This window comes from Cannabis sativa, chromosome 8 (assembly GCF_029168945.1).
Source record: "Cannabis sativa cultivar Pink pepper isolate KNU-18-1 chromosome 8, ASM2916894v1, whole genome shotgun sequence".
Classification (NCBI taxonomy): domain Eukaryota; kingdom Viridiplantae; phylum Streptophyta; class Magnoliopsida; order Rosales; family Cannabaceae; genus Cannabis; species Cannabis sativa.
Genome location: NC_083608.1, coordinates 29,842,366 through 29,869,552, shown reverse-complemented (window position 1 = coordinate 29,869,552; position 27,187 = coordinate 29,842,366). Strand labels below are relative to the sequence as shown.

The window sequence follows — 27,187 nt, the reverse complement described above, 5'->3', positions numbered from 1 at the left end:
TATTTTGTAATAATAACTAGTCTATATTATTTTTATTAAAGATAACAATTATTGATGGAATGTTAGTTTCAATTCAAGAATTGAACTTTAATATTAGGAGAAAGTAAAATAAGAGAAGTTTGACCATATCCAGGGTGAAGCAATATGTTTCATTGTTTTAGTGAAGGAGAAAGGTCTAATATATAAAAGTTAGATTAGGAAACGGCACTTGAAAAGGACTTGTTTAGATTTGGTCATGGGAAGCTTCGTAGCTTTCAAGTGCTGTAAGTATGGGCCGCAGTTTTTAACACGGCACGAGCACGACCAGACATGAAAAAATATGAATTTGGGCACGACACGGTATAATACTACAAATTAAATTAGTATGATACGAATAATCTATTTTAAATGCCAAACATGTTAAAAACTTTATATTTAATAATATTAACAATAGCAATTTTAATATTTATTAGGAAATATTTAAATTTTAATAGTTATAATAAATTTTTTAAATAATTTTATATGAAAAATTATATAAAAATAATTGAAACTATAAAACATATATAGCTTTAGTAATTATCTCGTCAATTATTAAAAAAAAAATAGAAAAATAGAGTACGAACTTGAGCCTTACAAGAAAACAGGTCGATTCGAGTAAAACACGACATAACACAGCCCGCACTTTTTATGGCACAGTACAATGTTTGTATTTTTTTTATGGCACGACACAAGACAGAACATATTTTCTTATGACACGACATGACATAATCTATATTTATAGCACGAAACATATGTCTAACACTTTTGATGAGATACTCTCCTCTCCTTCCATTATTATTATGTGGCGTGGCTTCTCTCTATATCTTACCTAGACACAAATTTAATGCACATCCACAGATGCAGAAAATTAGAGGAGAAGATTAGAAAATTAAAAAGAAAAAACAATACAATTTGTATTGCAGTTGGTCTTTTGTACTTGTTATTATTGCTATTGAGGTCACTTACTAGTTTGCTCTTTCATTTATGACTCGTTGAAACCATCCCAGTTGACAAAACTGGCCGACCCAAAAAATCACAATATGAATACAATATAAGTAGAGTAAAAATCAACTTAATTCACTCCCTGGAAAATATATATATATTATTGGGGACTTTAGGAAAGTTCAAATAGAAGTATGTGGATTGTAATTGATCACCACGTCTTAACTTCGTCTAAATTTGTATAGTTTAGGTCCAATTTGAGTGTAGGAAATTGGAGAGTAACAACAACATGCACAGCACACACATTGTGACGACAACAAGCTTTCTTGCTTTACACTTTGGGCTTAAATAATGAAAAACTTTACTCCACTATATTCATATAAAGTACTCGTTTTCCAAATTCAAGTTGAAGTTGAGGTCTTACAAAGGACCAAAAACTAATAAGTTAAAACATAAAACGGTTACTCTTTCTTGATTTCTACAAAACCCACCTTCTGTGAAAGGATGCCTTCTTCAAAACCACCTAAACAATAATAATAATAATGACTGTACATTTTATTATGTTATTTTTTGGAGATTGTAGTTAAATTGGTCAGAGCACTGTCCTATCAAGGCGAAAGCTGCAGGTTCGAGCCCTGTCAGTCCCGATAGATCCAAATCCAATAATGATATGTTTGTAATATAATAAGTCCCATTTTTCTACCCTTTCCAATAATAATAATAATAATAATAATAATAATAATGTTGCATTCTGAACTCAAACTTTTGAAAAGCAGTGGGAGCAAGGACATAAACGAGTTCGACACCAAACAAACTCGGTCCGTTGCAATGTTACTGCAGTGCAATGCGGCTGAAAGAAACTTGTGATGGCTTGTATCTGTTTGGACAGGATTGAGAAGCTTTCCACAATCCCATTGTGGCCAGTACTGCACCAGTAGTCAAATGAATGACTGGAATATAATATGAACACACATGATCATTATCAAAATTTCAAGTGAGATTCCATGGATTAGGTTCATAGTTCACAATAAGAATTTACCTGTTGGGTGTTGAGGTTACAGAAGCTCAACTCTGCATGGAATAAAATTGGGGAGCCAATTCAGTTAACCACAAGTAATCAATTCTAGTTATTTTGTGGATATACTTATGGTTAGTTTGGATTAGTTCGTTGTAGATTAAGCATTCTGGCTTTTTCTGGAACAACACAGAAGAAGGGTGGATCTGCACTATCTGACCACTTGCCAAAGCCCTGCCATTTTGTTAAACGTGAGGCCTTGTAAATGTTATAGAAAAATAAATAAATAAATAAATAAATACAAGACGTGGACAACCTTGGCCAATAAAGAACTTTAGTGGATGACCTTGTTTGCCTTTATTGAAAAATAAAGACTTTAAAGTTCCCAAAGAAACGGTAAGACAATCTGAAAAAGTAGAGAGAGAAAAGCTGATACCTATATGTTCCCTCGGGTTGCTTTAGAGCTGCATTGAGAAAGAATGAAGCAGCAAGACATCTGCGGAAGTTAAGTACGTCATCTCCACAAGAGACAATATGAAGACCCATTTGCTGAACATGTTCTCGGATTTGGCTGCCAGAGAAGACACATTAAGCCGAAAAATATATAATTAAAATGCACAGCTTGATCTAGGAGCCAGCCAGCTAAAAAATTATAAATATAAAAACCTTAATTAAACAAGGAATAAGCATACTAACTTGTGAATATCACGAGCATGTCTTAGGGAGCGATTATTAATAAAGTTTTCCTTGCACCATTTTCTTAGGATCTTGTCAGCTTTCTCTTTACCACACGTCAAGTTCTTCTCCATAAACTCATTAGCTGCTCGAAATACATTAATCAAAGTGATGTGATCTCCCTCAGGACTTGAAAAGCGTTTCATTGCAGCTCTTGCCTAGCCCATACAATAATATTAGACCATAATTTAATATAAAAACTTTAATAAGGAAAAAAATTCTTAAGAGGGATAAAGATTTGCTAATCAACAACAACTTGCTTTTGTAGTTTATTACTTTATTTAAAGAAGTATATGCCATTACTTACTAAATCAAATAGCCTAGAAAAATTGAGTTATCAGAATCATAGGCAGAATTGTTCTATTTAGGAAAATAAGGAAAACATGTATGAATAATATCTCATATGCACGCACCTCATCTAATTTGTCCCGGGGAGCATAAAATATAGATTCCACCGAAAGCATTGCAACGGTTATCAACATTTCTTGCAAGCACTTGAACTCACTGGCTATGATAAGGGCCTTTGAATAAACAGGATCTAAAGGAAGTTTCGACATTTGACGACCAACTGGATCAGAGAGTTTACATTCATCTGTTAAAGCACCTAGCAAAAACAACTGCTCCAATGATTTGACAATAGCTGACCTGCTTAAATATATCACTTTAGATCTTATGTATTCAAAAAATGATGATAAACAACGACTAACAGCACGAAATTACTTTACCAATCACCCAAACATCCCCCTCCATGCCAATATACATGAAAAAAAAATATACATCTTTACATATCTACAGACATGTACACATAAATTAAATTCCACAAAATTGTGTTCTATATTCTGTAAAGATTCATCAGAACTGATATTGTACTCCATAGGTCGTAGGCCATCAAAAATCAACTATAGACAAGTTCATCAAAATAAAAGATCCCTGGTTTTATTATGTTATCAATGGCATGGTTTAAGGATTAGATGGCAGACAAAACAGTTACTGCATATAATTCTCTGACAGAATTAAGGGATATGGCATCGCAAATATAGTTGAACTTATCCGCATACATCCATGATACACCAACACAAACAAAAGTATAGAATAATATGGTATGAAACAAAAGCATCAAGAACTGCACCTTGAAGGCTTTTCTATAAAGTCAAACCCAATGATATCATCCACACCCAGAGCCTTGAGTTGTAAAATTACATTAGCAAGGTTGCATCTCTTGATCTCTGGCTTCGTTGAGTTCTCAAGTTTCTCAAATTCACTCTCTGGGTAAAGACGAAAACACTTTCCAGGCCCTTCTCGCCCAGCACGTCCACTGTACCAATACATCATTGTTTGTCCAAAATTAATCACAGAAAAAGGATCTTAGCGGACTCCTCCAAGGCAAAACAAACAATTTTGATCTTAACTACATAGTTATATAGCACCAAAAAAAAAAAAGGGTTCCCAACAACGACTAATTTAAAGATACTAGATTCCACATTTTTATCCTACTAAAGATTGCAGCTTCTTCTGACATCAAGAAGTTAAAAAAAAACACAGCACATACACATGCGACATAGTCTCCAAACAACATAATAGAGATAGAGATAAAGGTGAAAATCTTCCAACAATGTGTGATTAGTTTCCAAATTAAAATAGTAATAAAAAAAGGAAAGGCTTTCAACCATATGATAAACAAAACCAATTCCTTGTATTGTACATACAGGAACTTTATAGATGTGACAGAATGTTGGGTTATAAACAGATTCAGAATATCAGTGTAAGTGTTGCATAATAAGCAATTTCAAACTAACTTATACTTTATTTGGCGACTGTCAAATGAACCCTACTAAGTGTAGTACACAATTAAATACCAAAGTATATTGCCCCTCAGCATTCATACCTCCTTTGAAGAGCCTGTGCCTTTGAAATCGGTACAACAGTCAAAGATTCCAATCCTTGCTTTGGATCATACGACCGTGCTTTTACCAATCCTGGATCTATAACATACTTAATTCCAGGAATAGTTACAGATGTCTCAGCAATATTTGTAGCCAGTATCACCTAAGAAAAATAAATAGGTAAAATGTCATGTAACATCAACCTAACAAGTAACAACAATCAGTGGGGAAAATAAGGGTATAGATTTACTTTTTAGAAAAATAGTAAGTCATATGTGATTGAGTTGCAAAAAAAAGTTAATAATTTCAGCAAAAAGCAGTAGATTAAGACATGTGACTACTTTGCAGTAACAGCATCAGCAGCAATAATGATAGTGAAGTACAAGGATGTTGACCAAAATGCCAACATAAAATTTCGCAAAAATCAAATAAACATCGAGATTTTCCAGTAACTCTTCTATGTAAAAATTTTAGGATATCAGGGTTTCAAAGTGAATACAATCCACAGTGAGGTTCATCTTTGTATTAAGTACCTTGCGATACCCTGCTGGAGTTGGTGCGAAAACTCGCATCTGCTGTTCTGATGGAAGAGATGAAAATATTGGCACAGTCACTAGTCTTTGATTGTTTTCAGGTAACTGTAAAACTCGCTCTTTGATAAGTCTCTCAACAGACTCAATCTCTTCTTGTCCAGTCAAAAATACAAGTATATCACCAAGGGCCTCCTCCAGATGAATCTAACAAGATGCAGCAATGCACAATAAGAAATTAACCCTTATTTAAAATCACGACGAGGCAAAAATATGATATAAATTGGAGGTCCTAAAACATCCAATGCAAACTTAAGCAATTTTTGTGCTAGAATCCATAAATGAATAGTTAAATACTTGAGTGTGAATGCATCAGGTTACGGAGTACGAAAAGAATAAGAATTTCAACTATTAACTATGTAATAATATGGGTTACATAAAACGTAGGTGCACAAATAAATTAGGCTTCTTAAAGCCAAAGCAAAATATGTTGTCAAATTGAATAGAACTTAGATGACCCAAATGCCATAGCAAAGAATGATAAGAACAAAAACCTGGAATACAGTAATTAAGGTGGCATCTAAATAATCTGGTTCTGGATGAAATGTATAAAATATCTCCACAGGAAACTGTCGCCCTTGGACATGAACAGCTTTCGCACCACCAAAATAATCAGAGAAGACACGTGCATCCAAACTGGCAGACATGACAATCAACTTCAGTGGAGGGAATTTCTTTCCTTGGTCATGCTTGAGAAAAATTGAAGATTGAACGTCATTTTCTTTCTCCAACACCATGCCATTTGTTTCAGTATTTAGTTGGCCATTTGATTTTGACCGCGCAATTTGAACATTTTTTAGAAGGCCTAGTAACACATCACTCTGGACAGTTCTCTCATGAGCTTCATCAACAATTATAACTGAATATCTACTGAGATATGGATCCAACAATGCTTCCCTGTAGATGCAACAGGAATCAATATCAGCTTACCAATGAAATCTGGAAAAGGCAAACAAGGGTAGCCTTGTAAGTTGATAGTCTCAAAATACATGTACACACTATTTACAATTTTTGCGTACTTAGTTTTACATTTTATACTATAGTTTCTGTTATTTAAAAAGACAACATATTAAATTTCTAATAATGCTTACAGATTGCAATCCAAAGAAAAGCAAATATAAATTTAGAAACTATTTTATAGATAAAGAATATTCTGATTTATATTGCTGAATTTTAGTGACTTCAACTACTTAGGAACTACAAATGATGATCTGTACACTCTACCTCAGCAATAGCCCATCAGTCATGTACTTGATCCTTGTTGAGCTAGAAGTCACATCCTCAAATCTGATCGAGTATCCAACCCTTTGACCCAACTCCACACCACATTCCTCAGCAACCCTTTTCGCAACGGTTACAGCAGCAACACGCCGAGGTTGAGTTATTCCAACAGATTTCCCTTCTTTACAAAATCCAGCATTGAACAGAAACTGGGGTATTTCTATAAAGCATGTCACAATATAGATTATTAGATTAAAAAGGGTAGTAACAAGCTAAACTACTCATTGGGTTGGGTCAGCTTTTTCCCCATTACAATGACTGGGAATCAAACATACATATATGTACGTGTGTGTGTGTGAAATGGAAGAATGACATACGGGTTGTTTTTCCACTTCCAGTTTCGCCAACAATGATTAAAATGTCATTCTTCCGAACTTCATCTATGAGTCGTCGTTCGACTGTCAATGAAAATTATTAACAATACAAAAAGTGATTAAATAAACTAATCGACATGAATATGAATGAGAAATATAAAAGATAAAGAGGAAGAGTTTCTGGGAAAAATACCGGTAGCAATAGGAAGAGACTTTCTATGCTGTAACAATTTTTGTCTCCTGCATTATTATAAAAGAAAAGTAAGTCCGTGGCAGAGTAACAGAGTAGTGGGTATTTGGAAGTTTACCTAGCAAAAGTATCAACTTTTCGATTGTCATTAGCAGAGTTTCCACTGAGTGTGGCCTTGTTAAGGCTTCCTTGAGCCATTGGAGGAAGCTCAACTACAAGGCAACGACAAAACAATATTCAAAATAGTGAGCAGTTTATCATTTTGTTAATAAAACACGGAGCTTTTTAAAAATTTATAATGATGTTGTAACTATAACAAACACAGCCCTTAAAAAACCCAGAAAAAAAATGCTCTCTTATATTTTTTAAGTGAAGGTTGAGAAAGAGATTGTAACAGGATATTGCAATTAGCAGTGCTCCGAATATCTAAGAAGTGAGTTTGGAAAGAAGACGGGAATGAATGAAGTCATGGTTTAGGTTTGAGGGTTTTCTTTTAGGGTGTCATTGGTTTTAAGTTCCTTTACTAAACAACCTCTTTTATATCAAAAGTGAGAAGAATGATTGGACCTTTTATAAGTTGAGGTATTCAACAGTATTGCGAAACAACTAGATAAATGCAAACAAAAACATGAAAATACCTAACAATTTCTAAATCAAAACAGATTCTCTATTATACTCAATGACCCGAAAACCAACTTCAATCATTAAAATCTGAAAAACTCAATTACATAAATCATCAGATACCGCGATGGTGTCGGCCCTATCACTCTTCACAGGCACAACCACATACGAAACAGAGTCACATATAGTTGGTTTTTTGGTACCTCAACAGCAAAGCATTGTGATTCCACATAAACGTACCTTGGAAATATCTTCTTTGGACTCCTTTGGTTCTAGTTCTTTAGTAACGCTTTCCTCTGCCAAACCCAGCTTCCAAACTCTTGCGAGGGAACATCATCATGTCTTCAGGGTTCGATTTCAAAGTGAGTACCTTGAGAGGCTTGACAAAAATCTTCAAATAGCAAACTCAGAGAAACTGAAGACTGGGAAATTTTTTGTCTCATAATTTCTTGCCATACTTTTTTTTTTTTTTTTTTTTTTTTTGAAAATAAGGCGTTAAATAAAGAAAATTACACCTCGAGATCATTATAAAAGATAGAAATAGGTATGCAAGATATCTCCATAACACCTGTAATATTCTGGGGAAGACACATCTAGCCACATTATGGGCAGCAAAATTACAAACATGGAAAATAAAAAAAAAAAAAGTTACAAGAAACAAAATAGTAGAGAGTTGATTACATAAAGATACATAATTATCAATATTCCAAATATAGTGAAATCCATTCAGTGCTTTGATAACCAAATCTGAATCGCTCTCCACTAGGACATAGTCGTGATTCTTGAGTCTCGCCATGTCCAAAGCAAGATGACACGCTGCCGCCTCACCAATCAGAGGGTCTCTGAAGTTAAGTATGGACGTAGCAGCCCACACAACCGATCATGTGTGATCCCTGGCCAGGGCTGCAATGCACATGGAGTCTCCACCAACCTTAACATCACAGTTGATTTTGATTTAGTCATCCGGCGGAGGCGTCTAAACAGGCGCAGCCATAGGAAGCACCGGGGGGAACAAGTAGGAGGCATAATCTGTATAACAATAAGAGATAGAATTAATTACAGTCACAATGTTACACTGAGTCAAGTTATGTACCTTATCATTGCGGGTTTTCTAAATCATGTCCACGACGATTGAAGCATAAAGAAACAGGTTGTCAGAATCATCCCCATTTAACTTTAAGTTCCAAAGGAATTTAACCCAATCCCAGACCCTACCATCAGAACCGTGGATCGGGTACACCCCCCAAGGTGAGGACCTCCAGATGTGATAAGCAAAGTTGCAATACAGGAAAAGGTGATCAATCGACTCCGCCTCCTCTCCACACAAATGGCAAGTCTCATCATCAATATGGATTCTCTTAGCCAGGGTATCTCAGATCGGCAGAGCATTCGAGAGAATACTCCACCAAAGGATTTTGTGTCTCTAAAGGACTTTAGAGTTCCAAAGTTTGTTCCACAAGGCCGGTGCCACCACACAGGCAGGGGCTCTCTCATACGCCTATATCAGATAAGCAGACTTAGTGGTGAATTTACTGCATCCCTCTTTAGTCCAAATCCACTTATCTCTCCCCTGACCACTAGGTCTACCCCCTTTCAGGATGTTCGTAATCGTGACAGAGTCAAATAGTGCCCTTAACAAGGAGATGTCCCAGTCCCCATCACTCAACAGCAGCTCCGCTACCTTCACTACCCTCCCAGGACAAGAAGAGGTGGGTTTCGGGTAGAAATCATTACCATGAATCACCCAGGCATCTGTCCAAACGTTCGTGTCTTCCCCATTCGAGATAAGCTTACAAGCGCCTTTTCTGAGGATAACTTTAGTCTTTACCACATTTTTCCAAAACAAAGAGTCAGAATTATTATAGGTAGCATCCAAAAAAAGGCTTACTTTTCAGGTATTTGGCTCTCAACACCCTGTAGCAAAGCGACTGATCCTCTGTAAGTAGGGCACATCCCCACTTTGCGCCTGGTTTAATTCCAAAGCTTTATGGAAACCGAGACCACCTCTAGCTTTAGGAAGGCAAAGGTGGTCCCACGCCTTTGGGTATAAACCACGGTTACCCTGTTCACAGCCCCACCAAAAATCCCTAACCATTCCGTCAATTTTCGAAGCAAGTTTCTTAGAGAGCTTGGTAGTTTGCATGGTGTACACTGGCAGAGCCAGACCCACAGACTTGATAAGCGTGGCCCGACCAACTTTAGACAGCAATTTTAACTTCGAAACAAGGTGTTCGAGGATGAAGTTGAAGTCTGCATCCTTGCGGTTAGATCTAAATAGCGGGAGCCCCAAGTAATTGATGTTCGTGGTAGTCAAGTTGAGCCCCAACTCCTGCATGATACCCCTTTTCATCCCCTCACTGGTATTATTGCTAAAGAATATAGAGGTTTTGAGTTTATTAACACGTTGGCCCGACCAATTACAAAATTTCTCAATGCAGCTCCAAAGACCTTTGGCTTCTGCAATTGTCGTTCTACCCACAAGAATAAGATCATCAGCAAAGAAAAGATGGGACAGAGTAGGGCCTTCTCTACTCAGCCTGATGCCTTTAATAGTTCCTTCTTCAAGTGCCTTCCCCAGGATCCGAGAAAGAATGTCAGCAGCCCATATAAAAAGATACGGGGACAGGGGGTCGCCTTGTCGTAACCCACACTCAGGAGTAAGACTGCTAATCCTTCCTCCATTAAGATGTATATTGAAAGTAGTAGTAGTAATACACTGGGAAACCCATTTCCTGAATAAGTCTGGAACCTTGAAACTGCTGAGAACATGATCAATAAAATTCCAGCTAAGTTTATCATACCCTTTCACTAGATCAATTTTGATTGCGAAGAGGCCTTCTCTACCCTTCTTGCGTTTGGACGAGTAAATGATTTCCTGGACCAAAACATTATTGTCATTTATGCTACGGCCTGGCACAAAAGTCGCCTGAGTAGGGAATATCAGTCTGGGAAGCACCGGACGAATTCTATTAGCCAGAATTTCGGAGATAACCTTGTAGACCACGTTGCAGAGTGAGATTGGTCTAAATTGTGAAACCTTCTTAGGGTTATCGACTTTAGGAATTAGGATCACATTTGTTGCATTGATGCCCCTATGCATGTGGTCGGAGATAAAAAAAAATCATCCACAGCATCGCAAAAATCGCTCCCAACTGAATTCCAATAATGCTTATAGAACAGCACCGACATACCATCAGGCCCCGGAGCTTTCAGGCTACCCATAGAGAACAAAGTCTGCCTAATTTCCTCGGCGTTCGGCACGACTACCAGATCCCTTTGCTCCTCGAGAGAAAGGTGGTTCGGGATCATGTAGTTTAAGATTTCTAAAGGACCATACCGAGTTTTTAAAAATGCTTCCCAAAAAATCCGACAATTCTCTTCCAATGTCAGATCCGCTACTCAACCACACCCCATCTTTGTTCAAGATTGTCTCAATCACATTTTTTCTATTTATGATTGTGGTCGTAGTGAAGAAGAACTTCGAGCACTTATCACCATCCTTGATCCAAGAAACCCAGGATCTTTGTTGCCAGTAAAGGGCTTTTTGTCTTAAAGCCTTGTTAAGAGACTTTCTGGTTTCCAACTCCTCGGCCCAAATCCTTGTCCCAGCTGGACAACCCTGAATAAGGTTCAGATGGCGTTCAAGCTGAGCAATGCGATTGTCTAATTTCCCAAATTGATTCCTACTCCACTTGCTAAGCGTCAGGCGAATGGTCCCCACCTTCTTGAAAATCCTCGTCGGGGCCCATCTATGGGACAATGAGCCCCAAGCACTCTCCACAACCAAGACACTACGAGGGTCCCTGGTCCACCAGGCTTCAAACCGGAAAGACTTTTAAGGTTTGGAATCCTAGTTCAGAGTACTGATGAAAAGGGGGTAGTGATCTGAGTTGCATGTGTGGATAGATTGAACAACCGCCTTCGGGAAGAGACCCAGCCACTAAACGTTGGTCAAATCCTTGTCAAGGGCCGATTTGACATGAGCATCGCCATCACGATGGTTATCCCGGGTGAGACAATTGCCTTTAACCGGCAGATCAATTAAGCCAGATCTATTGATCAAATCATAAATGAAAGGCAAGAATTGATCTCTCCCCCTTGAGCCCATCCTTTCAGAACTCTTCAACACAAAGTTAACGTCACCAAGGATCAACCAAGGCCCCCCGAAATTGAGACCAAGCTCCATCAATTTCGTCCAGAACGTATTCTTTTCATTGAAGTAGGGCGGTCCATAAACACACGACAACAACCAGGGATGATGCGCAGGGTCCGAGTACACAAAACTAGAGATATGATTCTTTGTTATACAGACCGTTTCAAATTCAAACCCAGCCTTCCAAGCCAGGAGGAGGCCACCTGCACCACCAATTGCATGAACAATAATATTAAAATAAAAGTGCAAGCTTTTTAGAGAACGTACCAAGTGAGCGGGGTCGCTTTTGAGTTCGGAAATGAATAAGAAGTCAGGCGAGCACAAACGAACTAGGGCTTTAACTTCTAGAACTGTAGAGGTCTGCCCCAACCCTCTACAGTTCCAAGCAACGCCTCTCATGGCGCCTATGGAGGAGGGTTGTCCATCTCCTCCACAGGGGTAATAATGTTGATAGGAAAACCCACCACCGAGCCCACATCTTCAATAATGACATGATCCTTCCTAGGAATAGCAATATCCATCATCCTGACCCTTGCCTTCCAAGCAGTGAGTCTCGAGGATTGACTGGCAGAGATTGGTTTGTCCACGTGATAGGAGTAACCAGCAGAGACGGCCACTCGAGAGCTCCCATCAACCAAAGATGGCTCCTCAAAATTACCAGAGCCAGGCAATTCACAAGACACATCCGGCTCACTGCCCCTGGGGCCAACACCACGAGGAAAATCCCTAACCACACATTTTACTATAGCTTCATATTCCATTTAGGCACGATCTTTAATGAGTAAGTCTCAACATCAAGTCTCCGCTTCTTCACCGATGTGGTTCTCTCATTAGTTTCAGAAGTCGGTTGAACACCAATGTCACATAGACCCGCTTTTCTTTTAATTGGGCCGTGAGAGGTGAACTCAGCCAGTTCTTGAAGATATCCTTCTTAAGCTTGGAAAAATATGGAAAGAGACCTCCTTTCATCAAGATGCTCAGAATAATCCTGTCCCAAAACAGAGAGCTTTGAATCGTTATCACCACCACTTTCGTTTCCAAGAATTACCACGGGAAGTTTTTGCTTCTCACAACTGAGTATCGGCCCAACACCAATAGGCCCATGCCCAACCATGTTCATTTCTTTGGTATTTGGCCCACTCCCGTGTTGGGATTTTATGCCCTAAATAAAACTCATTTCAACCTAATGTGATTTGTTATCAATAAAAGATTAGAAGTCATTTATGTTTACATGTAGTTTTCATGTTTATGGTTTAATGTGTACAAAATCTGTTAAGTCCAGAACATATAGTTATTCACAATTACAGTGATGTCAACACAGTGGAATGTAATTATGATTATATGCTTCAAAAGATAATGTCCCTGATTCATCAGTGCACTGGATTTACACTGATGTGATAATTAGTAATAAAGTATACTTACACCTTGGATAAGTGTTATGTTCTTTCCAGAACATTGGCAAAGTATGCTAGTTTCGGATGTATCGAGTATACATTGAACTGGGACCGATATTGATCTTGGTAAAGATATTATAATCTTACCGTTGTATCTTTCTAAGTCAATATCACTGGTTGATCTTAGATCAAAAGATCTTAACCGTGACATGCTTAGGTTCAATCTAAGGAGTGCTATTCATGATCTTTGGTTTGTTAGTTAAGCCTACTTTTTGGTCAGGATGATACGTACATTTTGGGAACATGATAGTACAATTGAGTGGGAGCGCTAAACATAGATATGGAATCTATAGCTTCTATCTGGACATAGAAGTGAAACGATGATTTCCTTCGAGCTTGGCTTAATAGATATAAATGGAAGAGCTCTTGTTTCAGTGATTATATTAGCTCACTGAAATATCATTTATAGGAAGCTAAGTGTTTTAAGGATAAAATACATTGAGGGGTGAAACGGTAAATTTATCCCTACTCGGTGTAAATCATCTATATAGGATCTTTGATTATTGGGATTAGAACGATGGTTAAATGTTTATAGCGTATCTATATCGTGGAACATATAGAGCGTTCTATATGACTGAGAGTGCAATTCCAAATTCGATGATGGATGCAATAAGGAATTAATAAGTCAGGGAATTTACTTGGTAAATTCTATATCTGCTTATTGGAAGCTCGGTTGTATAAGCCCATGGTCCCCATACTAGTTGAGACCATACTTCTTGTAAGACTCAGTTAATTGCTTTTAATTAATCAATTATAATTCTAAAATTAGACTATGACAAAAATACCCTCGGTAATCATTTAAAAAGCACTTTTCACTGAAAAGGACTTTTTAAGGGGCAATTGTTGTACCCTAAATTCGGCTGGTACTTTAGAAGATGACACGTATCAACCTTGGGGAATACGAATCAACAAATATAATAGCAATTATATTAAAAGATATTAAATGGAATAACTCATTAAATGCAGAGTCAATCAGGTATATTTATAACTCGTAAACTGCATAGTCTCTAGCGAGACAAGGATGTAAGAACTATTGACTCACGTATTAATGCGAAACCATTTCGTGTCAAAGGATATAACCATAAGGATGACATCGATAATACATAGCGAGGCATCAACCTTGCTATGTGTAGAAAGGTGTTGACGAGTCGAATAGGCTGTTAGAACACAGCGTATAATATACACTATACTAACTAAGTGTAGTAGCTGGAAGGACATGGATAACGAATAGCGAAATATCCATCTCGCCATAGGAAGGCATACTCTTGGTACCTTCACTAATCAGCTCAAGACATCTTTCAATGAGCTCCACTGCTCTGTTACGTCAGCTCTCTGAGAAAGAAGCTGACATTCAAATGATGTTGGCTACTGAAGTTCATCTTGTCACCAAGAACTGCGGTTGTCAGATGGAGTGTTATGTCTTCACGCGCAGACGGGATTTACATTATCAACCTTGAAAAGATATGAGAAAAGTTCCAGCTCGTTGTCAGGGTTATTGTTGTTAGTACTAAGCGAGATGCCCCGGCGAGATACACTTTGCAGTGTGTCTTAATTCACGTCAGTGTTGACCCTTTAAAAGCGGTTTAATCACAGCTGTATGATTTTCAAATAATAACTGCATTTATTTACGTTGAGCGTAATTAAGGCCCACAATTTTGGGAAAATATTGTTATAAGATTTGAATTTGAATGTAATTAACTGCCAACCTATGTTATTATGAATAGGGGCAGAATGTACAGAAAATGGGGACGAAAAATCCTTGAGAGAAAAATAAGAACCCTAGTTCTGTATCAGAAAAGTCTGAATAAGATTGACTTATGGACTATGCAGAGTTAATTGCAAAACCACATAAAAAACTTGGTGTTACTTTTACTTCTTTTATTTTTCAATATTTATTGTGCTAAACCTATCACGAAATTAGGCTCATTATCGTTAACGAAAACCTGCGTTAACACTTTTAACATAGAGATTATCAATGTCAATGTCTATGACTTACACACTCACTCAATTATGCTACCGAGTTCCCATGATGTAAGTATGAGCTAGTCTTTAGGGTAAGCTAGTAACGAACAAGTCAAAAAACTCAAATAACACAATTAGGCCCCACTAGTTCTCCCATGAAAATTTTTAATAAACAAATAATTAATCCCATTAATTAATTTCATCGCTTTAAGTAAACATGCTATTATAATATAAGTATTCTAAAAGCATAAATTTTTAAAAAAAAAAATCACGTGAATCCCCATTTTCACAAGTAATACCATTATTTGTGATGAAAATTATTTTATAGTTTATTATTTAAAATAAAAAGATAAATTTGTTAGAGGAATTACCCCATATACTATTTTTTTTAATTTTTTTTCAACAGTTTGAGTTACTCCGGTAGTTTCTATCTAGGTTGCTATATAGATTTTGATTGCGATTTAAGTTGCTATGTGGGTTTCTATATAGATATCCGTAAAAATGCAAAAATAAATAAATAAATAAATAAATAAATAAAGTATAAAATTAAAAAAAAAACAAAACAAAACAAAACAAAACAAAAAAACTCCAATTTATTATCAAGTAAATTGCATTTTCTATCAAAATGGTAGCCTAGTCAAATAAAAATACTCCAATTACTGTTATTAATTATGTAAACAAAATATTTTATAATTTGGTATTAAAAACTATTAGAAAAATTTATCATCAATTAAAATTATCATTTTCTATTAAGAACACTTTAGTCAAATTAAAATAATTCTTATTATCTTTATTAATTTTGTAAACTAATGTGAAAGAGATGTTCCTCTATGCTTCGACTGTGGTGAATACGATTTGACATATCCGTAATAATGAAGTACACAATAATAATTTAAATAGTATTAAATATTATATTAACTCTATTACTCATTGTTATGAAAATTATAGCTCCTCTTTGTTCCCTTCTCCTCTTGCTGGTGTTGCTCTCCTTTGATCCCCTCTTTTGGAAGACTGGATTAAGATTCATTGTGATGTGAAAGTAGGGAGTGAGTCAATGTGTGTTGCGACGTTGGCTTGAGATCACTTGGGAACTATTTTGTGGATTGGCTCCAACATGTTCGCTTTCTCCGATCCCATAGCCACCATCACTGATTGTCTCTCTAATCTAAATCAACACTAAGAAAAAATACCATGAGATCTAAATAAGAAACACAAGAAAAAGAAAACACAAAAAATAATTTAAATCTAATAAATCATCACAGAGACCTTTTTTTTTGCTGAAAGTTTATCCCAAACCCTCAGAAAACCATTTTTCTCTCATGCTCTCTCTTTATCTGAAACGAGATCTGAACCCAAACCGTCAACGATGAATCTGACCCATCAAAGCCTACACCGTTCAGACCTTCCGCCCTCTTCAAGCAACACCAAGACCCGGTGAACGAGAGACAATCGACATCGTGAGGATCTGCAACAACAAACGAGGAAGATGCAACACCTTCAAAGGAGCTGCGATTTCGTCTTCTCGTTTGATGAGATCCTGTTTTTGTGGTCACCTTCCATGAGAACGACTAGTAGGTCGTCGGAGAGAGAGAGCGGTTTATCAGTTTGTACGATGGTGGTGGGTTGCGAGTGCGTGATTTGAGTATTAAACGAGTTTATAGGTTCGTACGGTGGTGGTGGGTTGTGGGTTCGTACGATGGTGGTGGGTTATGGTGGCAATTGTGGTGATCTGTATATGATGAAGAAGAAAGAAGAGACCGGGGAGAGAGAGAAAGCGTGAAGTTAAAAAAAAAGGCTAAAATAAAAAAAGAAAAAGAAAAAAATTGTTTATTTTAAATAATTTTATTTTTATTTTAAGTAATTCATTTTTATTTTATTTTTAAATAGTTATTTATGCGGACCAATAATATTGTGTCATGTGTACACTATATTTATGTGGACAATTTTTATGTACACATGAACAGCCAATTTGGCACTTAACACCTAAAAATAGATGGAAATGATTACGTGCTAACAGAACATGGGTAAAAGACTAAAATTTTAAAATTTGAGGTAAGTTGCAATAAACTAAGCATTTATGGGAATTATACCGCAAATAACTCTTTTGATCAATTTCCCTTAGCTTCAATTCAAAAGTGAGCAGATAATGCGGTTCTTTGTTTATTTTATGGCATATGACATAGATAATCCCTCTAATGCCCATGTAAACAGTACAACTTCTTTAGACCAAAAAAAGAAAAAACACCAATTAAGAATTTAATAAAAGTATAAAAATAAACAGATGAACATAATGTCAAAAATTGCAAAATACCCATTTGGTGTAAAAATTTATTACCAGCACAATGTCTAGTGACACTAATTTCTCACTAATGTAAAACAAGCTTGTGGTGGAAAACAAAGCTTTGCCAATCAAACACTGGATCAAAACTTGAAGACAGACCAGGTTCATTACAAAACAAGCAGCTGCAGGTCATCCACTTTGGCAAACACCTGTCCTCACCACCCATAGCCAAAGGCGTAACAAAAATTGCCCCAAATTGAGCAAAATGATGAACAGAAAAGGAAAGAAATCTGTTGAATTTTTTTTTTTTTACGCGAGAAATCTGTTGAATTTGATTCACCATAGGATGGAATTAATTCAATACAGTTTTCGCATGAATCACTACACTACCTGCAGATGCTTGGTTTGCTGCACGGTTACTTCCAAAGTTCTTTCGATTTGATTCCCTTGCAATTCTTGTACCAAACTATATGTTCCATAAAGCACAAAGACTTGTTCACTTGAATACTCAAAGAGCGTTAAAACAAGAATATGAATAGTAAAAAGGCTTCAACTCTGTTAATAAGTACTTTAATCAAAAAAAAAAAAAAAAAAAAAACTTTGTTAATAAGTAAGCACACCTGAATGGCTCTTTTAGGCAGAGATGAAGCTTCGTGTAATCCAAGCAGTTGTGCAACCTTCAGAAAACATGATATGCAAAAACAATTAATGACTTGTCCTGGTCATGATCCTGGTATCCACTACTAGGATGAATCCTAACTCAAATAATGTAAGAAAGACGACGAAAATAGCACTTACCTCTCTCAAAATCTTCTTATCACCAACCCCGCTAGGTTGATTCAGGTCAGTAACTTCCCAAAGAGGGATATCCAGTAAAACTTTTATGACATCTTCATCCAAGAAAGGAAACCTTGCCTGATTAAAATTTAATATACTCATTATAAAACACACTAACCAAAGAAACAAAAACATATTGAATAGCTCTGTACCTCCTTGCCATTATCAGCAATGCATCTATCATCTCTTCCTAGGTTTCTTTTCCAAATTCTCTGCATATCCAACTTCATTTCCTCATTTAGTCCAAGCCAACTAATAAATATCAAACCACAAATAAGTAGGCTAGAAAAGCTACTACAATCCACTAAAGATATATTCTTTTTTTTTTAAAATCCACTTTAGATATTTTTAATACAATACAAATATGAAACCTAAAATCTATAAACTATTAGTCCACTTTCTAACAATAAAATGCTTGACAGAACATACTCTACATGAGAAAGCTTTACCTTCCATTTCTATATTTTGTTCTGTGCCTCCCATAGCCAGCACATTGCTCATCAGCACCTGAACCAACTAGGAGAATCCTAGCTTTCGACCTGTATCTAACACGTTCATAATTCTCATGCATCCATCCATCACCACCAGCAGCTAGCCATAAAGCTATTCCAATATTCAGATCCTGAAACATGTGATAGAATATAAGATTCCATCAAACAGAAATGTATAGAGGAAAGATGTTGTTCATGGTATGAACTTCGGACACTAAATTGATGATACAAAACATCAAAAGAAGGTAGAATATAAAATGTGCTTTTGGACATTTGGCATATTTTCTTAATAACATGCTTTGCTTACAAAATTAGAAACATACCATGAATGTGTTCGAAGGACTTATGAGAGACATAACATGCTTTGTTTCGAAGGTCAAGGTTGACAAATCAGAATCAATCTCGACAAGTTTCCACCTGCATTTAATGTCTCATGTGGTAAGAAACATGATAAAATTTCATGAGCAGATTAAGCCAGCGATGATTGAAACTAAACCATCAGAGATTAAGTAAATGAGAGATTCAATTTTGAAAAAGAAGAAAACAAAATTTGATGTTATCTCATTCACATCTCATGTTCAGAATGCACAAGCACCAAGAAACAATACGGGATTGTTCAAAATCAATGAGCATACTCATAATAAAATCATTGAAATTTCATTATATACACATGCAAGAAGAGAATCATCTAAGCAAACACACAAGAAAAGAGAGGTTCACAGTTGTGCAGCATGAAAGAGTTTGTCATGTACTTTCTTGAAGGTGCAATTCTTCTTAATTCGGCTACCCCAGCCTTAGCAGAAATCCTATCAGGTGCAGACTCCCCATCAAAACTCACATTAAGTAAGTCAATCTCATCTGTTTAAAAAAAAAAGAATCAAAGTCAGCCAGAAACAAATTACAATGAATGATCCACAACAAAACTTGTAACTTTTTTTTTTTGTTGTAAATTCTAAAGAAACAGAGAAGGCTGGGTTTTAATGAATTCATAATCATGGAAAATTGAAGTGGAAAATCACTTAACTTATACGTCAGTACTTACATCTAGGATCTAAGCACTCATTCAACAATGCTGCAAGTATCATGGAATCTAATCCACCAGAGAAGAGAACAGCCACTGGAATGAGTTGCTTTTCTACACCACACGGTTCTGACTAAGATGCAACCACAATCCAAACACTTCAATTAGAACCATAAGCAGTGAGAAAGCCAACAATTAATGCAAGAAAATACAATTTCTTTCCCAAGCATAGCCTTAGACCAAATACAAGAGTATGACAAAACTCAAGACTACGTGAGAGAAACAAACAAGATTGACAATAATCAAAATGCTAAATACAACCACCTACAGATGGGCAACTAAACTCAGGTTCTTTAAGGACTCAAAATAGATGCTTTCAGAAGATGATAGAAGCTACAAATGTGGGCAACCCATAAGTAAACAGATGATAAGCACAAAGTAAATCTCAATGATCATCAATTCACTGTTCACCACATGCAAAGCCACTATATTGCTAGTTCATTATGTGTACCTAAAGCAAAAAACATTCTTTAATAGCATTTTAATATACCTGAAATATTGTGTGCAAAGAAGAACGTCTCCTAACTGATTCTCTTAAAGAACAAAGCACAGTCTCTGCTGGAACCGAAATTGAAACTTGTATAGGTCCTACCAAACAAAAATGAAAGTTATAAACATGATGCATCATGCGAAAGAACCTATACTTATATATAATATTTTTATAATTGTTGTTATGATTAAATTACCAACCTGATTCAGGTGGAAATATATTTGAGTAGGCTGAATGCTTGCTATCTTGCATCACAACAGTCTTACAATGAGAAGTATGTGGCTCCATAGGTACAGGTTCAACACATGTTCTCTCCCATTTTATCAACTGCTCGAGTAGTGCATCAGTCCATTCGTGCTTTTTAACTTCAGCAACCAGGCAACTGTCAATATTGGAAGCATCTACACTCAAGCTATAGATACCGCATGGAAGTTCTTCCCAGAATCTAAGACTAGTAGTCCCATGGTCAATGTCTAAATCTGTGGTGGATTAATTACAAAATTTTCAGTCAAGCTGTAAAAGATATCGAACTAGTACACACTCACAAACAGACCCATGACTAAACAATCCGCCTTTATGTAAGATTTTTATCCCTCCTTCCACGTTCCACAAATTTGCAAAGGGAGACGAAAATAATAATTTGTCAGAATGAACTGCAAAATTTCCAAGGCCTTCAGGTTATCATATAAGTACTATACTTGTTCAAGACGACTTTAGTATGCTAACATCAATGCATATTGATAATTCAACACATTTTCCTAAGAAAATTGGTCAACTTTTAATTGTCATCCAAACAACTACTTCTACAGTTCTACTTCTTATATAAGAAAAAAATCAAGCAATAAATACCAGAATTCTTTTCAGCAGAAGAAAGGGGTGACACAGAAGAAAGCATAAACCGAGAATCCTCCACTGTCGGCCAGTGAACAAGCAGACTCCGTCTACCAAATGCATCTCGACCAAACCACAGAGTCCTTGAACTATCCTATACGTCAAATTACATACAGCACATTTCAGAAAACAGCAAGACGAATGCTGTATCGGATTCTAATCAAAATAAGCAGAAAAACTTACCAATTCTTAGAGTTACCTGCCAGTAGATAAGAGCCCAAGGTCCCCTAATTGTTGATAGAACGTCTTTGACAGAAGATTTCCCCCTTTGATCGCAATAGCATACTTTTTTATCCAAATGGGTATTGCAGGAGCAGCATTTCTCCAAAGCTTGCATTAGAACTGCCGCATCATTCTCGTCGCTACCAATGTGCACCCCACCAAATATCTCACCTTTCATGTCCACCAAAGAAACAGAGTCAAACTCAAATTCAAAGTAAAGAACAAGCTCAACAAATATGCATATATACAAATGTATACGAATATACCGTTGTAAACGAGGATATTTCCAGATGAATCTATCAAGGGCTGAACGATGGGACTTACTCCCCTGAGTTGCAAAGTGGCACCAAAGAAGTGTAACTCTGCAAAAGAATCGTGCCCAACTGTGAAACCACTTTGCTGCTTCTCCGTTCGACCATTAGCCAAGTCAAAGCTAAATCCTTCGTCGTCCCCACACTGCTCTTCTCCGTCAATAAAAGATACGATTTCAGGGTTTTCCGAAGACGAAATCCTTTGTTGAAGAAAGAGCTTCCGGGTACCCAGGCTATCAGGACCTCTCCTACGTAAAGCGGCTTCAAGATCATCAATATCAAAACCCAGTTGCTGCAACTATAAAAGATAGTTAGCCAATGCATGTGTATCATATATATATGTAAATTGAAATGGAAGATAGATTGAGAAGAGTGGAATGCTAACTTGATGAGAGTTAAGAGAGTGAGATGTGGAATGGTCAAGGTCAAACCGAATGCCCAAAATAATCAAAGCAATTCCACACATCTCTAACTTGTCTCTCAATCTCTGTCGGCGCCACCCCTAATTCTCACTGCTTTGGCCGCTGAGATTGAAGGAGATGAAAAATGTAAAAGAATGAACCAATATTTTTTTAGTTAAATTTATTGTATAAAAGATAGGACAAATTTCAGCTGCTTCCGTAGCATAGTGGTAGTGCGTTCGCTTCGTAAGCGAAAGGTCGCGAGTTCGATCCTCGCCGGGAGCTCTAATTTATTTTAAACTAGATAACATAGCTAAATATTTAAATATTGGTATAAATTTTAATTTATATTAAGTGTATATAATTTTTTAAAAATATTTTTAGTATATATTTATTATGAAATTTAAATTATATATCATAAATATTTTTAATTAATATCTATTAAATCAAGTTATGTAAATTGAAAAATAAAAAGAAAAGTTTAAAGTCATTATTACCGTATTTCACTAGTAATTCTCACTATATTCAAAGTCGTTTTCATCGCCGTATCTCACTTGTAGTCGTTACTACATTCAAAGCTATTATCATCAGTACCGCATCTCACTTATAGCCGCCAATATCAAACACGTTATAATCATTGTATCTCACTTTGTAGTTGTTACTATGTTCAAAGTCGTTATCGTCACCATATTTCACTTGTAGTCGTCACTACATTCAAAGTCACAATTCTCAATACCACATCTCACCTATAGTCGCTACTACATTTAATATCGATGTCATTAGCAAAGAATATTATTAAAATCAATAGAAGAAAGAAATTAATAAAATTGTTTGAATCAATTTTTTAATTATATGTATAAATATTAAAATAAATAAAATATTTTACTTTTACAAATATACTTATTTACATTTACATTTACTTATTTAGACAAATATATAATTTAATAAAATACATAAATAAAAAATTAATTAAAAACAAACATCAAAACTAAAAATAATTAAAAAAAATATACATATATTAAAAAACTAATTAAAATTAAATTCAAATTAGTTTAAGGTCTAAAGGCTTCGGACTAGCTATACCTTGGATCATGTCCTTAAGTTGGTCAAACTGTGCTTGCACAGAAGGATCTTTTGTTGTGGGGGCTTTATTGACTGACCCTTCTTGGGGAGGCAATAGATTCTAGAGAGATAGGGGTTGGCCGGATATACCCTGTGAAAGGGTATGGTGAAGGTCGGCCAGACCTGTGCTAAATTGTAGACCCTAGCCAGCCATTCCCAGGTACGAGAGCTAGCCTTAGCCGACCAAGCCTACACCTGGCTGTTGTGATTGGCTGCATTGGGCAGGGTCTGGCCGCTAATTACTCCCCCATGGCTGGCCAGACCTACAATGGGCAGGGTTTGGATGCACGTGATGCTTCCATGGTCGGCCTGACCGTCAAAGGGTAGGGTCTAGCTGCCCGTGACTCCGTAGTCAACTGATGTTGGTTGTGTGTTGATAGGGGTAGATCACACCAATTGTTGGAGTTTGGTGGATCTAGATGTCTAAAGTGATCGGTTTGACTTCTTGATCACTGTTATGGATGTTTCCACCCACTCTCGGTCCTTATCGGTTGAAGATTGACCTCTGGGCACCTCGCTCCTCTTGGGGAGGAAGTGTTGTACTCTGGCCAGCCAAGGGTGCTCCTGCTGATGGCAGGTCGTCCGTTGGTTGTACAATGGGGGGTGTTACTAAGCCAGAGATCCCTGACTGGCCCCCCATGCCGCTGGTTGTTAGCATCTGGTTGTTTTTGTCGTTTGACCTTTGAGGAAAGGTCTGCCCTCCCTCTAGCAAGGGAAGATCTGTCCTAGTTCCTGATGAACTGGGTTGATCACCATGTTAATAGACCCTCCCTGATATATCAATAAGTCTTCCTTGAAGTGGATCTCTGAGGAGATCCTGACCTCTTTTATCGGTTCTCTGGTTGAATTGTCTTATCAGATCGCTAGCCTCTTGGTTGCAGCGATCTAACTCTGCTTTGTGGGATCGAAGGATGTAATCCTGGTCATCCATCCATCTCAGTTGCGTCTCTGCTGAGAAAAAACATCGCAATCAGCAGCGCGTGGTTCTTCGGTTAGGCCTACATGGCCAATAGCTTCTCTAAATCTGGCTAACTCGAGATCTTCTCCTAAGTCCAGATAGGGCTTGCCAACTCCTGGGCCTATCTCTCCAGTGTAAAATCGAAGACGAAATCTAGTTATTGTTCTAGGGGGCTATCGCCCCTAGGTCCTTCCTTCAGTAGGAATCGCCAATGGTGGGTCTTCTCTTGGAGGCAGGGGCCTACCACTTGGATCTACCGGGATGCCTGTATCATTTTGGCCAGCTGTAGTGGCCAGACTTGTGGCGCTTGTTCTGGTGACAAGATTAACCACGTCTGCAGTGTTCATGGGAATTCCAATTGTGACTGGGACCTAAGTTTCTGGATCTAAAGTCTGTGGGTCTTGAGGGAGACCCAAAGATGCAGATGGTGCGACATGGATTCTTCTCGTATTAACCATAGTGTTTGATCAGATACGATATCCACGCTCTCAATAAAAGCACCAAATTATTCACCTCAAAAAGTGATCAACCAACAGCGGGGTTGTATAGATTTGATGCTTGCAACGTGTTGCACAAATAAGAATAAAAAGTAATAAATACATAAATTTTTTATAGAGGTTTGGTCCCCTTGTGATAGCGGGTAATGACTTACTCCCCTTTTAGTTGTATTAATACCGAGGGTTAATACTATCCAGATCACTATAGATGAGATTTGTTATAGCATCCTTAGGAATATAATGTATGAATCAAGAATGGAAAAACTCAAGTGATAGCGCTTGTATGGGCGTGTGAGAGAGGAGGTGAAGAAGAGAGAATTTGTCAGACTTAGGCTTAGAGCTTGGAGGCAAGTATAAGGCTTAACTGAGCTTAGGCTTTCTCGGTTAGAGTTAAAGCCTATATATAGGAGGCCTCAACCCTAGATTACAACTTGAAACCCTATATATTTGTATATTTTTCTAGTTAATTACAAAAGACCAAAATACCATTGAATCTAGATATTATTCAGCTATTCTGTTGGGCTTTTAGGGCCTAATTCGAAGCCCAAAGGATGTTGTCCTCGTCAAAAAGTGCACAAAAAACCATGTAGAACATGTCTTGGCCAGCCAAGCCTTTGTGGAGGACAAACTAGCTCACCAGCTCCTATGAAGGAGCTAGTCTGTCACTTGATGCCGGTTTCAGTGTCGGGGTCTCTGTTTGCTTAGGTGTTGACTTGGTCTTCTTATTGGTGAGTTGTACTGCCACGTAGCACTGATTTTGTCCATGTAAGCATGCCACGTCAGGATGACAAAAATCAGGATAACAGGTAGTTAGATAATATTAAAATTATTAAATCTAACAATATCCTAAAATATCTCAATTCAAAATAAATATCCAACTACCTTTTAAATTTCTAGCTTATTTAAATAAATTTTAATAAATTAAACAAAATAATAAGATAAAATGATATAATATCTTAATTTGAAAATTAAAATATTTCTAATATCACACTTCTAACCTTATAATTTAATAAATTAAACTAATAAAATAAACTAATTTTTTTTTTAAAAAAAAATAGATATTTATAGTTAGAATATTATCAATTTTAATATTAAAACAATAAAAATAATAGTATATAGCACGAATTTTAGGGTTTAAAAAATCCTAAAATATCTAAATTTTATTATTTTTAAATTTCTACAAAAATATTTAAGTATTTTAAATGTATTTATAAAGTTTATATGTCTAATAAGTCAAAAATGATAAAATATCGGGAAATTTGAATTTCTATGCTTACATTATCTTAAATTTTTTTTCCTAAACTTATACTTACCAAGATTTTTAATATATGACAACTTTATTGTTTTTCTTAAAATACCCTCCCCCAATTACATCAACTCCTCTCTTTCCATCTTTTCCCCTAAACGTAAAATGGACCCATCGGGCCCAAAGAATCGGACCCGTCGGGCCCATCGGCCCAAGGAATCGGGCCCCATCGGACAGGGCCATCGGGCCCATCGACCTCATCGGGCCCAAGGAATCGGGCCCCATCAGACCCCTATATCAAGCCATCGGGCCCATCGGGCCCATCTAGTTGTCATCTTCAACCTCCAGCCATGCCCCCATCGGACCCGACCATCGGACGGGCATTGGACCCCATCGGACCCGATTAAAAAAATTTCATTTTCGACAAATCTCTTCCTAATCTTCTTAAATCTAACCTTAACTAACAGATTTCACACAAAATTACAACATATTATTCTATTTCATGAATTTAAGCACAAAAAATTAAAGGAAAAAATTGAAAAAATCACTAAAAAAATTGAGGGGGGCGGTCGGCATGGGTGATATGGGTTGAGGGGGGCGGTCGGCCGTGGGTCACAAAGTCCGGTCGGCCGTGGGTGGTCTGTCGTGGGTGGGTGGTCTGCGTGTGTGGGTGAGGCACCGAGCGAGAGAGAAAGAGAGAAAGAGAGAAAGAGAGGCGAAAGAGAGAGAGGGCATCAGGTTTCAAATGGGGGGTATTGTGGGAATTAAGAAAATGTTATCCCATTTTACCAATATCCCCTATTTTAAGTTTAGGGAAAAAATTATCCCCTAATGCAAGCATAGAAATTCAAATTTCCCTAAAATATCTTTAGTAAAAAAAAATATTTATGCTATCATTTTTCTTCATTCATAATTTAAGCAATCAAAATAATAATTAAAATCTCAATTTTAAAATTGAATAATTATGCTTATGATATCTATAAAATATCTAGACTAATTTAAAATTTTATCATTATTTAAATTCTTTATAAGATAATTATCATATTATATGTAAAATAAATATATCAAATATGATAATATCTAATCTTATAATTTAAACAATAAATAAAATTAATAAAAAAAATTAAATTTTAAAATAACCATAATAGAAAATTTATATAAAAATCAATTTTTCAAATTCAAAGTCTCATAATTTAAAATT

At 36.6% G+C, this 27,187-nt stretch overlaps 2 protein-coding genes and 1 non-coding gene across 8 annotated transcripts; 1 reads left to right on the top strand and 2 right to left on the bottom strand.

Moving 5' to 3' along the window:
* Positions 1–1,304: 1,304 nt before the first annotated feature.
* Positions 1,305–8,111, bottom strand: LOC115699635 (pre-mRNA-splicing factor ATP-dependent RNA helicase DEAH10). 5 transcript variants are annotated; one of them, XM_030627138.2, is made up of 14 exons: positions 7,830–8,111; positions 7,087–7,180; positions 6,972–7,018; positions 6,782–6,862; positions 6,408–6,624; positions 5,678–6,080; positions 5,127–5,330; positions 4,596–4,756; positions 3,840–4,025; positions 3,124–3,355; positions 2,672–2,868; positions 2,412–2,546; positions 2,000–2,209; positions 1,305–1,910 (listed from the first exon to the last, which is right to left on the bottom strand). In XM_030627138.2, the coding sequence occupies exons 2-13, from the start codon at positions 7,164–7,166 to the stop codon at positions 2,026–2,028; spliced, it is 2,127 nt and encodes a 708-aa protein (XP_030482998.2). In that variant the 5' UTR covers positions 7,167–7,180; positions 7,830–8,111; the 3' UTR covers positions 1,305–1,910; positions 2,000–2,025. The 5 variants fall into 5 exon arrangements, with proteins under 5 accessions (XP_030482998.2, XP_030482999.2, XP_060958724.1 ...); XM_030627139.2 differs by having other exon boundaries at positions 1,305–1,886; positions 7,830–8,102; XM_061102741.1 differs by having other exon boundaries at positions 7,793–8,034.
* Positions 8,112–17,446: 9,335 nt separating this feature from the next.
* On the bottom strand, positions 17,447–22,320 carry LOC115701178 (uncharacterized). Of its 2 annotated transcripts, none has more exons than XM_030628900.2 (14): positions 22,148–22,320; positions 21,718–22,060; positions 21,429–21,622; positions 21,188–21,323; positions 20,539–20,817; positions 20,339–20,436; positions 19,810–19,921; positions 19,520–19,625; positions 19,091–19,184; positions 18,726–18,898; positions 18,429–18,528; positions 18,238–18,354; positions 18,060–18,116; positions 17,447–17,905 (listed from the first exon to the last, which is right to left on the bottom strand). In XM_030628900.2, the coding sequence occupies exons 1-14, from the start codon at positions 22,226–22,228 to the stop codon at positions 17,792–17,794; spliced, it is 2,004 nt and encodes a 667-aa protein (XP_030484760.2). In that variant the 5' UTR covers positions 22,229–22,320; the 3' UTR covers positions 17,447–17,791. The 2 variants fall into 2 exon arrangements, with proteins under 2 accessions (XP_030484760.2, XP_030484761.2); XM_030628901.2 differs by having other exon boundaries at positions 21,718–22,054; positions 22,148–22,314.
* A 56-nt stretch (positions 22,321–22,376) lies between these two features.
* On the top strand, positions 22,377–22,448 carry TRNAT-CGU (transfer RNA threonine (anticodon CGU)). Its single transcript has one exon. It is a non-coding gene; the product is annotated as a tRNA-Thr (tRNA).
* The last annotated feature ends 4,739 nt before the right edge of the window (positions 22,449–27,187 follow it).

Bases quoted from the DNA above. Each gene is read 5' to 3' on its own strand.
- LOC115701178 (XM_030628900.2), bottom strand. From the start codon at position 22,228: ATGTGTGGAATTGCTTTGATTATTTTGGGCATTCGGTTTGACCTTGAC. The intron at 21,324-21,428 runs GTAACTCTAAGA...TTTGACGTATAG, and splicing joins GGGCTCTTATCTACTGGCAG to GATAGTTCAAGGACTCTGTG. The intron at 18,899-19,090 runs GTATGTTTCTAA...CACATGTTTCAG, and splicing joins GTCCTTCGAACACATTCATG to GATCTGAATATTGGAATAGC.
- LOC115699635 (XM_030627138.2), bottom strand. From the start codon at position 7,166: ATGGCTCAAGGAAGCCTTAACAAGGCCACACTCAGTGGAAACTCTGCT. The intron at 6,081-6,407 runs GTAGAGTGTACA...TTGCATCTACAG, and splicing joins ACTGATGGGCTATTGCTGAG to GGAAGCATTGTTGGATCCAT. The intron at 2,547-2,671 runs GTTAGTATGCTT...CTTCTCTGGCAG, and splicing joins CATGCTCGTGATATTCACAA to CCAAATCCGAGAACATGTTC.